Source organism: Dermacentor albipictus, chromosome 1 (genome assembly GCF_038994185.2).
Source record: "Dermacentor albipictus isolate Rhodes 1998 colony chromosome 1, USDA_Dalb.pri_finalv2, whole genome shotgun sequence".
Classification (NCBI taxonomy): Eukaryota; Metazoa; Arthropoda; class Arachnida; order Ixodida; family Ixodidae; genus Dermacentor; species Dermacentor albipictus.
In genome coordinates, this window is record NC_091821.1 from 44,087,256 (window position 1) to 44,100,327 (window position 13,072).

General features: G+C 42.3%; 1 protein-coding gene across 6 annotated transcripts in view; it reads left to right on the plus strand.

Moving 5' to 3' along the window:
• GABA-B-R1 (gamma-aminobutyric acid type B receptor subunit 1) overlaps positions 1-13,072 on the plus strand; it is a 104,649-nt gene that overhangs the window by 49,162 nt on the left and 42,415 nt on the right. For all 6 annotated transcript variants that reach the window (XM_065437669.2, XM_070541048.1, XM_065437674.2 and 3 more), the window contains exons 11-14: positions 2,604-2,736; positions 6,950-7,057; positions 10,571-10,790; positions 12,458-12,585. In XM_065437669.2, the coding sequence (XP_065293741.1) occupies positions 2,604-2,736; positions 6,950-7,057; positions 10,571-10,790; positions 12,458-12,585 (589 nt within the window). The remainder of the gene's footprint in view (positions 1-2,603; positions 2,737-6,949; positions 7,058-10,570; positions 10,791-12,457; positions 12,586-13,072) is intronic.

Genomic DNA, 13,072 nt, shown 5'->3' on the forward strand with positions numbered 1-13,072 from the left:
CTTTTCACTGCAGGGATTCGAAAAGTAACCTTCTGTGGGAGTGTATAGTGAAAGTTATTCTCTCACAGGATTGATATAGCTACAATGTGGGTAATAATGCAAAACACAGTAAAGGCCCTTACCGTATGGTAAATAACGACATTAATTCCTCTTGCATCCTGCTTCACATAAGCAGTAGTAGACGAAATATCTTTACTTAGTTGTGTAACCTCTTTTATGTTCAGAAACAGCAACCAAAGCAGTGCATTATCCTGAAAATGTGAGCTGGCTTTTTTATGACACTTCTGTGAAAGCAGTGTGGTGCATGGGTTTGAATGGGATCGAATAAATAGCTTTTCCGCTTTCAGAGCGATTCGTGCAGACGGGAGCAGAGCACCCGGTCATTATATCATTCCGATGGGACTGCGCGGACACTGCGATGAACCAACTGTGAGATGCGTTGCGCACGTTGTGTTGTTGCTCAGCAGCTAGCGCGCACGCGAACAGCGAACGCCAAGATCGGCCGGATTCGCTTTGAATTTGACTTGCGTCAATCCAGTTCGCTGCAGCGGCGGCGTCGGGAAATACAAAAATTGGCCCGGGCATCTGCTTCTCCGCAATGCACGGTTGCTTGACTACCACGTGATGACGCTCTGCCAATAGGGACGCTAGCGGCGGGATAAAACAGACGCGCAACTCTGCTACCTGCGGTAGCATATACAGTAACTCTAGAGTTGCATAGGTAGCGGCACAAGGTAGATAGAAAAGTCTTGAGGAAGAAAAAGAAAATTATGGAGATGTATAAATATTAATATAATGAAAAACATCTATGGCATACCTGATTAATTCATGCAGGCTAGGTGACTGTTTGTCACCGTCCTATTTCAGAGGGAATGCCATTAAATCATCATCATCATTCATATCGTATTGTGCCATTTAACAGGTGATGTGACATGCACATCGCGTAGCGTCAATACGTACATACTTTGCATTGCAGTTCTGTTATATTCCACTACGTGTACCGACATGTAGCAGTTACATATAGCAGTTGCATGCTGCATGTAGCTGGACCTGGTTAACTCAAGCTGGCTAGGGGACTATTTGTCACCACCCTGTTTCGAAGGGGACACCCATAAACCATCATTATCATCATCAACAACAACAACAGCAATGTACTGTGTCACTGGTCAAGGGATGTGATATGTGCGCCACGCAGTGGGGATATCTGTGTTTACTCTTCGGTACACGTCATGGCACCTGTTTGCAACGTGCGAACCGCTGCTTACAGAGCGAATCGTAGAGCTACCCACGCAGCTGCAACCAGGCAACATCAGGCTCGGCAGACTGCTGTGCACAGAGCAGGACAAGCCGCCACTCACCTTCAATGCCGGGTGGATAGTTCAGATTGTTCTCATGAAAACGATGTGAAGATCCTGTAGTACAAGGTGTGGCAGATGGAGCTCCTATGGGGCCGCTCCTCCACCTTATGCTCCGTGTGCCACATAGGCCTGTGACTCTCTCCAAGTACACCTTCGTAAGATCGAGGATATATATATATATATATATATATATGTATATATATATATATATATATATATATATTTTAACAAGGTTCTACTGCACATCAATGAAAATAATAGAAAGGTATGGCCAATGGTGTCACTAGGGTCAGCGGCACCTGGTGAAATGACCTGCCGTCTCGTTTCAAGCAAGAAAGCACAATTTTATCCTCCTGGCACTTCAGCGTAGTTTGTTCTGTAGCTATGAACTGATTATTTTTCATTTCTTTTTGAAATGTCCAAAGTAACAAGTGCACCACACAACTCCCAATCACCAAAACATCACACCAAAAGTGCATATGTGCATGTTTATTTTGCATTAATATGCATAAAAACAGGAGTATGCATTTTTATTACTTAAAAAAAAAAGCCTTCTCACAGAATAAACAAAGTAAATAGTTTGCCTGATGAAAACTATTTGTTTTCTATAAGCTATGCATATGCCACTGTTCCATTCAGTGAAGAGCGCCCGGTGCCTTTTCACTTTGACGAATAAGTCTTTGTTATTTCACCCCCCCCTCTCCCCCTTTCTTTTTTCACTGCCCAGCCGCACCCCCCCTGAGCGCAGCACTTGGGGCGGTTCCCGCTCCCTCTCCCCCCTAGTGACACCACTGGGTCTGGCCATAAATTCAACTTGCATTATTCATCTACACCAAAAATCATCCAAGCAACATGCTGCATACTGCATTCAAATTGCAGTCCAATGTGCCCAGTTCCTTCTTAATTTGTCCTTGTCTGTGACATGCTATGTTTACTGCTCATATTACAATTGTGTTCTAAACACCTAACATAAAAGGCGCATGCTATTTGTGTGTGATATCGCTATAGATTGTATAGCACAAAAGGCACTGTCTAACCTTGATGTCTATCCATAAAAGGAGGAAGCACTATGTAGCACAATGGCTTTGCAGACCTTTCAAGCATTCTCATTGACACCAAGCATTCATAAATTGCAAGATAAATTAATTGCATGAACAAACCCTGCTTGACCTCAAGGATGCTGGCCATGATTTGCTGAACATGCTGTCACCCTTGCCATATTGATGCAATTTCACATGCATGCAGGTATATACAGCTTTCCCATCCCATGTGCAATAACATCATGCTCATCGGCATCATCCTGTGCCTGGTGTGTGTCTGCCTTCTTGGCCTGGACGGGCAATTTGTCAGCGAGTTCAGATATGCACATATCTGCCAGGTACGATGGATTTGATATTGCTTGGATACAGTCTGAAAGGTTGCTCAATTGTCTCAATGCCAGTTCATTTGGTATATTAGCTCACTAATAAGTCGCTCAGCTTGGGGAGTCTGTGTTTGATGTAGAACTGCAAGGCACAAAAAGGAAGAAACACAATGCAGGCCTATGTGGTATGGTAAAAAGTATTTTACAAAATATTCAATCTAATAAACAAGCTTTGATTTTTTTCAAACTTATCCATAAGTCTCAAGCATGAAAGAATTAAATAAGTTCACCTTTAGTTCTAATTTTACAAGCTTTTTAAAAAAAAATATGAAGCAAGAAGAAGGATCAATGTAAATTTGTGCAGTGCTTGGAAAGCTCCCAGCTTCATTGCCGAGATGCATAGCAACATACACATTACAGCATTTTATTACATAACTGCACTTAATGACAGTGCTAGCAGTCTGAAATATTTGGCAGTTTTGACAGATCATTCTACAACCTGTGGTTGGCCATGCCTTTTCTTCAAAGCGGCGTGTTTGTATAATTGAGTGGAAAAGAGGTAAGCTGTCCGAAGATGCTTGCAGTCGAAAGCTTATGAACCTTTTGTGATGAAATCAAGTAATGTCATCCTCCTAAAGTGATATGCGGGTATCTGAGCTAAGGAGTTGTTAAATGTTCTGACAGTCATTTTGTAAGTGCACATGTAACCTGCTGCTAGAGCTTGCTCACAGAAAAATTACAGACTTTCGTTCCACAGTAACTTCTAACCTTGTAATTTCCTAGTGTGTTTTTAATGTAGCAAAGAGTAGATCCTGACTTAAAGGGAGTGGCAACTGATTTTCAAGCATTCCTCTTTTCTGGCACGATGGAAAGCCTACTACCTGAAGTATCTGAACCCGTGGTAGTTATTTCAGGCACGTCTGGAAATTTATGAAACATAATTTTTCTATCTGCAAAATCTTTTAGTTACTGTGTAGAGGCACTGGCAACAGTGATAACTGATAGTGGTAGTGACAGAAACGTGCAGGACAGGTGGCAGAACAACTGTTTGATCAAACACTGCAACTGAGGCCATAAAAAGAGCCACAGCAACTTTTAATGATGTAGAGATGTCACAGACATTTTTCGGTTTTGCAAAACTTACTGCTGGGAAAGAAACTGTGGTCGAAGACATGGCAGCCGTGATGTGTTTCTGGGTCTACAATCACTTTCAGTGCAAAAGCATAGCCTTCGAGATCTGTCCGCGTTTCTCGGAGTCAACCATGGTGGCACTCTGTCAATGAATGGCTCCGCTTTCTAGAGCACAGGCAGCACCACTCCTCAATTAAATTATTTGCAAATTCCAAATACATAGATAAATAGACATAATTTACAATATTAGGAAATAACCATCCTTGTGCACTTACAGCACCTGAAACGATCCCGAGAGGCCTAAATATCTATTTAGAATTCGCACTGTTTGCAAAGGCCTAATGACACATTTCATCACAGAGAGTGCCCCACATCACTCTTGCGTGAATTTCAGTGCCGATATAAAAACGTAATTCCATACTTAAGTGATAAAATTGTGCTTGTTCTTATCATTGTGAAGCATAATCTTTCCATAAGCACAATAATCTGAGGATGCATTCCGGATGCTTGCTGGTCCCATTAATCAAAATAATTCTTAGCACTTGCAACATTTGTTGGTTTATCCTTTAAGGAACATAGTTCATATATATAATGCCTTTAGAATGTAGTCTGAACACAAATAATATATAGACAGGACAAACATTGCCTTCATGGTGCAGCATGAAGCATAACCAGCTGCAAAACATGTGTAGTATAGTCCTGAAACTCCATTTCTAAGCTATAATCACCCTGATGTCATCTGGAAACAATAAGCTTGCCCATTTCATTCTGTTTATGCTTCAATTGTTTCCAGTGGTACTCTCATGAACATGTATATATATGCATCAAAAAGCATTAATGCAATAGTCCGGAACATTTTCCCTGCAGCTTGAGAGGTTCTTCCGCTGTCTGCACATTTTTCTTCTTTTTTTTTTTTTGTAAGGTCCAAAAATCAACACCATATTATTTCATTTTGTCATAATATGTGACGATAATGTGCATCTCAGGCTCTGAACCAGGATAATGATTTGCTATTTCAAGATGTGCAATATGACAGTAGCTAAACTTGTATGTGCACTAGTGCTCTTCTATTCTCGCATGTGGCCTTGCTTTTGACCAAAGCCACATGGGTTATTTTTTTTTTTAGCAGCCCACATGCACTTAATTTCGTGTAAATAAATGGGCAGAGAATGTAAGTGTAGCAAAACAACGATGGGAATTGGGCCTGGACCCGGACGCCTGACTCATTCATCATCTGGTAGCAACTGAGCAAACAGCACATGTGGCTGCCGCTCGTGCTCGGCGCCTCTTCTTCTATATTTGCAACACACTCCCGGCCCCATAAATATGCAATGGCCAGTTTCAAGCAAGTACACTATTGCATGGCCTCAGTGCCTATACTGCACACTAGCCGCGGATGCTGAGCTAGTGCATTGAGCGGCAGTTCAACTGATGACAGGAGTAGTTCAAGCGACAACCTGAACAGCGATACAGGTGGTGATCGATTGAGGTGATGATCAGAGTTGCAGTGTCTGTGTTGGCTTGAGTGGTAAAGATCAGCGTCAGGTCCTGACATTGCCTTGCTCCTCTTGTTCCAAAGACGTCTCCTTTCATCTGTAGGGTATGTCGTGGTCATTGTAATACATCTGATGCTGCCTTGTTATAATTCACATTTCGACTCGTTGGTGCATTGGCAATGGCCTTACATCGCAGGTGTTCTTACGGCTTGACATTGCATTTGTGCAGTATGTGTGTCTCTTGTTGTGTTGAGCTTTGCTGGATTGTCATGCGGTGGCGTTCATTCCTGAAGGGCAGCGCTTGTACACCTGCGTTTTGATGTAGTTGCATATTGTAATGCTGGTGCTTGTAGTTGAATTACCGTTCGAAGTACATGAAACCATCATTGGCAATGGCCTTGAGCCTTATCTGTTATGTTTGGACAGCCTTGTAGGAGGTGACATTTCTTGCTTTTGGGAGACTTCGTGACACTTCTATTGGACTTGGGTTCCTTAGGCATTTCTGCAACAGCTACTTCAGGGCGTGTTCCATCATCGGCAATCTTGTCACTCTCGTGTCTCCTGGTCTCCTTTGTTCTTTGCCTTTCTCTCTATTTTCCTTGCCCTTGCTGCCTTCCATGCCATCCTTCTGAGGCATGGTGACGGCTTGTTTTGTGGACTCACTCTGGACTCACTCTTGGTGACAGCTTGTTTTCTGCAGCACTCTTTTTTGGAAGCTTGGTAAACAATGAAAGAGCTCCGGTGGTGTCACGGGCTCTTCCATGACGAGGGGAGCTTTGTACTTGTATTCATTACCTTCCTCGGTAATGTCTTGTATGCCAACTGTATTCAGGTGCAACACCAAAGAACTGTCAACTTTCATTGACGCATAATCTCTGGGAGGCTCTCCAGTACCAAAGACCAGATATCTGCTCTATACATTTGAACCTGGGGAGAAGTTGTGGAGGGTTACCTGGACCGTCCATCCAAAACGGGTTTCCACTGCAGTAACTTAAGGCGATAATCAAGCTATCTGGCTGGTTACAACATCCTAGTAGATATCGGAGTCAATGAGAATGCTTATCTCGTTTGCTCGGAAAGTATCTGCTTCAGGGCTTGCATCAGTGTGAACAAGACTAAGGTTTGTCATCATGGTGATAATCGTGCCATACGCTGGTGCACTGGTTACAGCAGAGATTTCTGACACTTCAAGGGCATATTTGGCGGTCTCATTCGTACTGTGCTGGTTCCAGAGTATGGCGCACACTCGTTTAGATGTAAATGTCACAGGGCAGGTTTCAGCACCACTTGAAATGTAGCAAAACAACAATGAGAATTAGACTCGTACGCCTGACTCATTTGTCATTTGGCAGCAACTGAGTGAACAGCACCTGTGGCTGCCACTCGTGCTCGGCTGTTCTTCTTTTTTATTTAAAACAGTAAGTATTTGCAGGGTGTGGACACTTCTTAAGAAATTGAAACATTACACATAAAAAATAAAAATGACATGGAACTGGAAATTGATAATGGTACAGAACCTCAAAGAGTGAAAAGTTGGAACTGGCAGTAGAAGGCCAACACAGAGAACCTGGTTTGATAGTCTTGCTTGTCATTCATTGCAGGCTCGTTCGTGGTTCCTGGCCATTGGGTTCACACTATCGTTTGGTGCTATGTTCTCAAAGATATGGAGGGTGCACCGCCTTACGACAAAGTCCAAGTCCGAAAGCAAGGTATCTTTGAGAAGGAACTGAAAAATCCCCATTACCAAGCAGCGGGAGATATGTGTGCAGCCATCTGAAGTGATGTTTGCATGTGCAAGGGATTATATTACAACGAAAAGTCTTAATTTACTGTGCGCAGTTGCCTTCCCTAGTACCAACTTTTTAAAATTCAATGCTGGTCATAAGCAGTTCAGCTGTTTACATGACAGATCTAGTAATTATTGGAATATAATTTCTATTGCAATCTTTATTAAAACATTCCTATGGTAAATAGTGCTGTGGATGCACCATAAAGCAGTAGGTGCCATTTACTTGCACTTTGTCATGACTAGGCTGTTTGTATACTGTGAGTAGAAACTATATCAGTGATTTTGTGAATGTCACTCTTGATAAATGCATGTAACCAATGTGTAAACTTCAACATAGCATGTTGATTTTGTCCATTAAACTCTTAAATGCTGTTCACAGGATAGCAGTAACTGTTTCTGTTGCAGGTTTATGGAGTTCGAAACTTGGCATTTCAATTGACCACTGAAATCATATTCTGTGACCATCAGTGACTGTACTTTGATGTTTCTTTCGAATGCAAAAAATTTAAGTTAATATGGCTTTATCGTTTTCTAATGAGAGCCTTTACTCATTCCGTATGTATTTGAATAGAAAATTAGGTTAATCGGTTCTTAAAATGAATGAGGCAATGACAGTAGTGAAATATAATAGTTTTTACTATGCATGCAGAACCATGTACACATCCATTCATAATGTTTTTAAAGACAAAGTGAGCATTGTCAGTACTTTAGCCACCATGGTGGTGTAGTGGCGATAGCATTGCGCTGCCAAGCCCGGGGCACGGGATCAAATCCCGGCCATAACATCCGCATTTCGATGGGGGCGAAATGCAGGAACACCTGTGTGTCATGCATTGGATGCACATTAAAGAATTCCAGTTGGTCAAAATTAATCTGGAGTCCCCCACTACTGTGTGCCTCATAATCATATCATGGTTTTATCACGTAAATTCCAGAATTTAATTTTTTAATTTGAATTGTCAGTGCTGCGTGGCTGTGTGCTGCTAGGAAATTCAAGAAATGTAAGTAGCGAGGCTACAGTGTCGTGTCCTGTGTGCTTCTAGTTCTGGTCCTGCATCATTTAGCGCTACTTGAATATGTCTCAATCCTGCATCTTTATTACAGGTAACCAAAAACCTACAATTATTATTCTGCGTGCTGATGAGATCAAACAAAATTGATACTATGTTATTCATCTGTCAGTTCCTTTTTACTGCTTGTTAGCAGAAAGCCAGGTGATCACACTTTGTACATTAAGAAGTCTCTATTTTACCTGCTAAGAATACTGATAAAGCACATAGAAGCAGGCATACTGCTGCGGTTTCGCAGGTGCTGAAAGCAAGCATGTACTAGAAGAATTGGTAGAACCATGCTAGGGGGTAGCCTGCAGAATAAATAAACTCAGCTGCTTTCATACTATGTGTTGGGTGCCTTGGTTTATGCTTAAAGGGTGAATAAATTAAGATTATAACGCTTTTGCTTTTTGCTGTAAATTGCTTAAAAGTTCACATCCTTCTTGGAAATGGTGCTGCCATACTATTGGGTGCAAGTGCTGCAGATATTTAAGTATGGTCCATAGGAAGGATGTCTAAGTGGTGTATTCTGCAGTTTGGTGAATAGAGCTATGCCATGTAAAGATATTAACTGTGCCATATGTAACACTGGAGCAGCTAACATTGGTGTAGAAATATCTTATCAAGGCTGTTCTTGATTCAAGTTTGCTAACAACGTTCAATCTGTTCAGAACCGCACTGCCCGATATGTGCTCTCTAATTACTCTCGCTACACCAGCATTTCTTTAGTGAAAGCTAATTTAGGTGCTCGGTGACACTTCGGTCACACCGCAAGTGCTTCCTCTTAAACCTCTATCACAAAATTTTTTACACTAACTCAACACTTAAAAACAATGTTTTCCTCCCTCCAGGTTACATGTCCTCACGGATTGATCATAAACTCAAGTTTAAAATTCCGTTATGGCGCACTAACACTTGCATGCCTCTTTTTTGCCGCAAACAAGCAGTGACTGGAACCACGTTCCCGCCTCCGTTGCTGCAATTCAAGACCCTGCCGCCTTTCAAGTTGCGGTTAGCAATTTATTGTTAGAACCCTCCTCTCTGTAATACCCTCGTGTCCTGAGAGTATGAAAATAAATAAATAAATAAATAAATAAATAAATAAATAAATAAATAAACAAACAAACAAACAAACAAACAAACAGAACAGGCAACTTGCTCTCTCATCACACATGCAAGAATTACAGTGCATGGCACATATATACTGTAACCATTTGTTGTGCTCTCACTTTCTTGCTGACACCCTCCCACCCTCCCTTTAATACACATCTGTATACTGCCTAGGACATCGAGGGTTTGTCTTTTTTGCATGACTGAGCTTCATGGTGGTTTAACTCACCATAACGTACGAAATAGAAAAAAAAATATATCACCTTGTGACATTATATTCCGAGCATAGCTTCAAATGTAATGTGAAGTGCTTTCTCAAGACATAATGCCACTAAAAAATTTTGTGTTATATTCGTGCAAATATAGTAAGTAGAACAAAATTGGTAGTGACCTACCCAGGGAAGCAAAAATATGTGAAGTAATGCGAAAATACTACCATCATTGCTGTTATCTATGTATTGATACACAGCTTTTGAACTTGAAGCTGTCTTCTCTTTGGCACGATGCCTACATTGTGGATATTATAAAGAAATGCTGCGTCTTACCTCTTCCATCTTGTGCATGCAACAAAATGACACGTAACAGTGCTGCTGGGTTTTCTTTCTCATGGGATATTTCATTGATGACGTACATGCAAGAGTATACTACACACCAGATGGCTAAGCTCTTTTCTTAGTTTTTGAACGCTCAAGAAACACTTGAGCAACACAATTCAACTTATTTATGAAGCTCAGTAAGCTTTTCTTATCTGTATCAGATTAGTATGTGGCTTTCAGATGTGACTACCATATAGACTCGTGCGAGGGCTGCACTTTTCCTTCACAATTTCGACGAGGTGTGGCCCTTACGCAGGACCGAATGTTTTGGTCAAAATTGTGCACACCCCATATCACCGAATATACCTGTGCATCAGAAGTCAACACACAGCTCTCACCATCTAGTAGCGGCACGCGGAAGTACACAGCGTGCGAAAATTCTCTATTGCGAGTGCACTAAACGCGTTTGCTTTTCCGTTGGAAATTTTTGTCCCAAATTTTGGGCTGCCAAGTTGGGGGTGCGACCCTTACACAAGTGCAGCCCTTACACGAGCCTATATGGTGTAACTTACACTAAGCACTTGATATTACAGTCCCATAGTGCAAGCCCTACCTAGACAGTTTTGCTATACTACCACTATCTGGCAACCTTTGAGCACTCCTTCTCAATAGCCCCTATGGTGCACGTACCCCTTGCACTATTGCAGGGAACACAAAATCTTTCATGCTACGTAGGGCCTGTCATTCCAGCATGTGGAGAGCTGGAAGCTGTATGGGATGGTGGGCGGCCTCGTGTTGGTGGATGCAGTGATCTTGTCTGCCTGGCAGCTGGTGGATCCCATGCAGCGCCACCTCGAAGTCTTTCCTCTTGAACCACCTGCCCTCTCTGATGAGGATGTTCGTATTGAGCCTGCCCTCGAGCACTGCGAGTCACGCAATCATGCCATATGGCTCGGTGCGTGTTGTCTGTTGTGTTGCTTGATCCAAGTGCAGATATATTTTTGTGATGCCTTGCTAGTTGGCTGGGAGCAGCAGTCATCATGTCCTTTTTCTTTTATCCTCCTGTTGTGGCTTTACCTAAAAATTAAAAGAAAAGAATGTTTTCTGGAAATACTGCACACCGGTAAGCTTATCAATGGGTACTAGGGCAGGTAAACACACGTGGCTGTGTTGGAGATGGCCTAGCAGCAGCTTTTCATATATGCAACTCTCAATATTTAAGAAAGAGAGAGAGTTGATGCAGCTGGTTTGGTCAAAGAGACCTCTACTCCTAGATAAACATTTTCCCATGCACTAGCAGTGTCTTCATCACTGAGCTCAGCAATGCATGAAAGATAGAAGCACCTTGTGCTTGCATATGTTCAACCACTTTTCTTATACTTAGAATAAGCTAGCACACTGCACATATTCAAGTACATCTACAAGGAGCCAATAAACTTTTTTCAGTGCGAGTTCCCAGGCCACTATCATAACTTGCACTAGACTATTGTGTGCGTGTGTGGGCACCTTGCTTCCCTTTGAGGGTATGGTGACGATAGAATGTTAGAAAAAAATGTACCTTTTTGAAATGATGTGCCACCTGGCGTCGCTTCGGGGGTGCTGCAACTAGGCTTTCTCAATGCGCCTCTTCAATTATTCGTCCCTGACAGTCCCAGACTGTCTGAGGAGGTGCATATTCAGTGCTCATTGGCTGAGAGCACTGCCTCGGGCAGTCCGGAACTGTCACGGATGGATAACTGAAGATGTCCAATGTGCTCCTCGTCCCTCAAAAAGGAGGTCATCGAAGAACCCTAGCTACAACCTTCCGTGACTTCTAGAAAAAATTCTTATTGTGCTGCTGGCCCTCGGTTTCCACCAAAACAATTTTTTCGCTTTGCTTTATGGTGGTCGCCACCGTGATAGTTTGGGAGTATTCCCGCTTCACTTAATTTACTGCTGCATGCTCATGCTCACCCTTGCATGCTTTATAATACGCATTCTTGCACATGTCATTTCAAGTTACGAGTATTAGGAAAACTGATTTCTGCCTTCTTTCTTATAAAAGCATTACCATGAGATGCTTGCCTGCAAGGCTCTCCTGTAGGCATGTGATTACTTTAGTTACAGGGGCAAGCGCTTGCTAACTGGTTGTACTGCTGTGCGTGCATCTTATTTTGCAAGACATGCAAGAACTGATATAATCTCGTCTAGTCATCTAACAGTTGATTGCTGCAAGTTTCTCATTCGCAACGTTTTTCAAGGGGGGCGGGGGGGGGGGTGCGCCACTGAGTTTGCCTGTGGAAGCTCACATGGCATGCCTCGCTTTCACTATGGCCATGCATATGTCCCTGGGACCGTGTTTTCTAACAATCCACTTCATTTTGCATTCTTCCTATACATAGAATGTGTAGAGGCAATTGAAGATGCAAGGAGTGGTGCCACTGTGATCTGTACCAATGCAGATGTTTAAAACTCAATAATAAATCGCACAGTTTATGTGGAGCAGTAAAATTTGTCCTTTCACCTACCCTACCAAATGAGTGCCTTTGTACAGAAGAGTCAAAACTATTTCGGGGTCCCTAAGTATTTCACACAAGCAGACTGAGCTAATTTACTGCATCCTTCTTCTCTTTCTTGCCACAGGTGTGATGTACAGCTATAAGGGCTTGTTGCTCATATTTGGCATCTTCCTTGCATATGAGACGCGGAGTGTCAAGATCAAGCAGCTGAACGACTCGCGCCTCGTTGGCATGAGCATATACAACGTTGTGGTGAGCACCTGAAATTTTCTAGTACTCGGGTTGTCAGTTGAACCAAGAACTTTTGAAGTATTAAGAGGATTCATTCTTGGTTCGTCACAGACCATTAATAAAATTATAGTGTTATGAGGGTAGAGTGTATGGATTGATATGTGGTAATTATGCATCACTTCTCATGCATTCGTGCGAAATATGCAAAAAGTTATTCTTATGAGTCTTTGGAAGGCTTGTTTTTATGGACTAGCTTTTCAAGCTCAATTGGTGCCGGAAATGCACTGTCAAGGGACTTCAGCTGGATGTGCAATAGCAAAGAGTGTCTTTTCTGTGCTGTGTTGCATTTGTTGCAAGTTGTGCTCGCAGGGCGCATCAAAGAGGATAAAGTAAAATCGGCTCAAGATTGGCAGAATACAGATGTTAGGTTTGTAACATTGAGTTCGCCATGTTTGTACTGCTTAGTGCTGTGTGCCAATAAACTCTGCAGAAGTGTGTTTTCCCACAT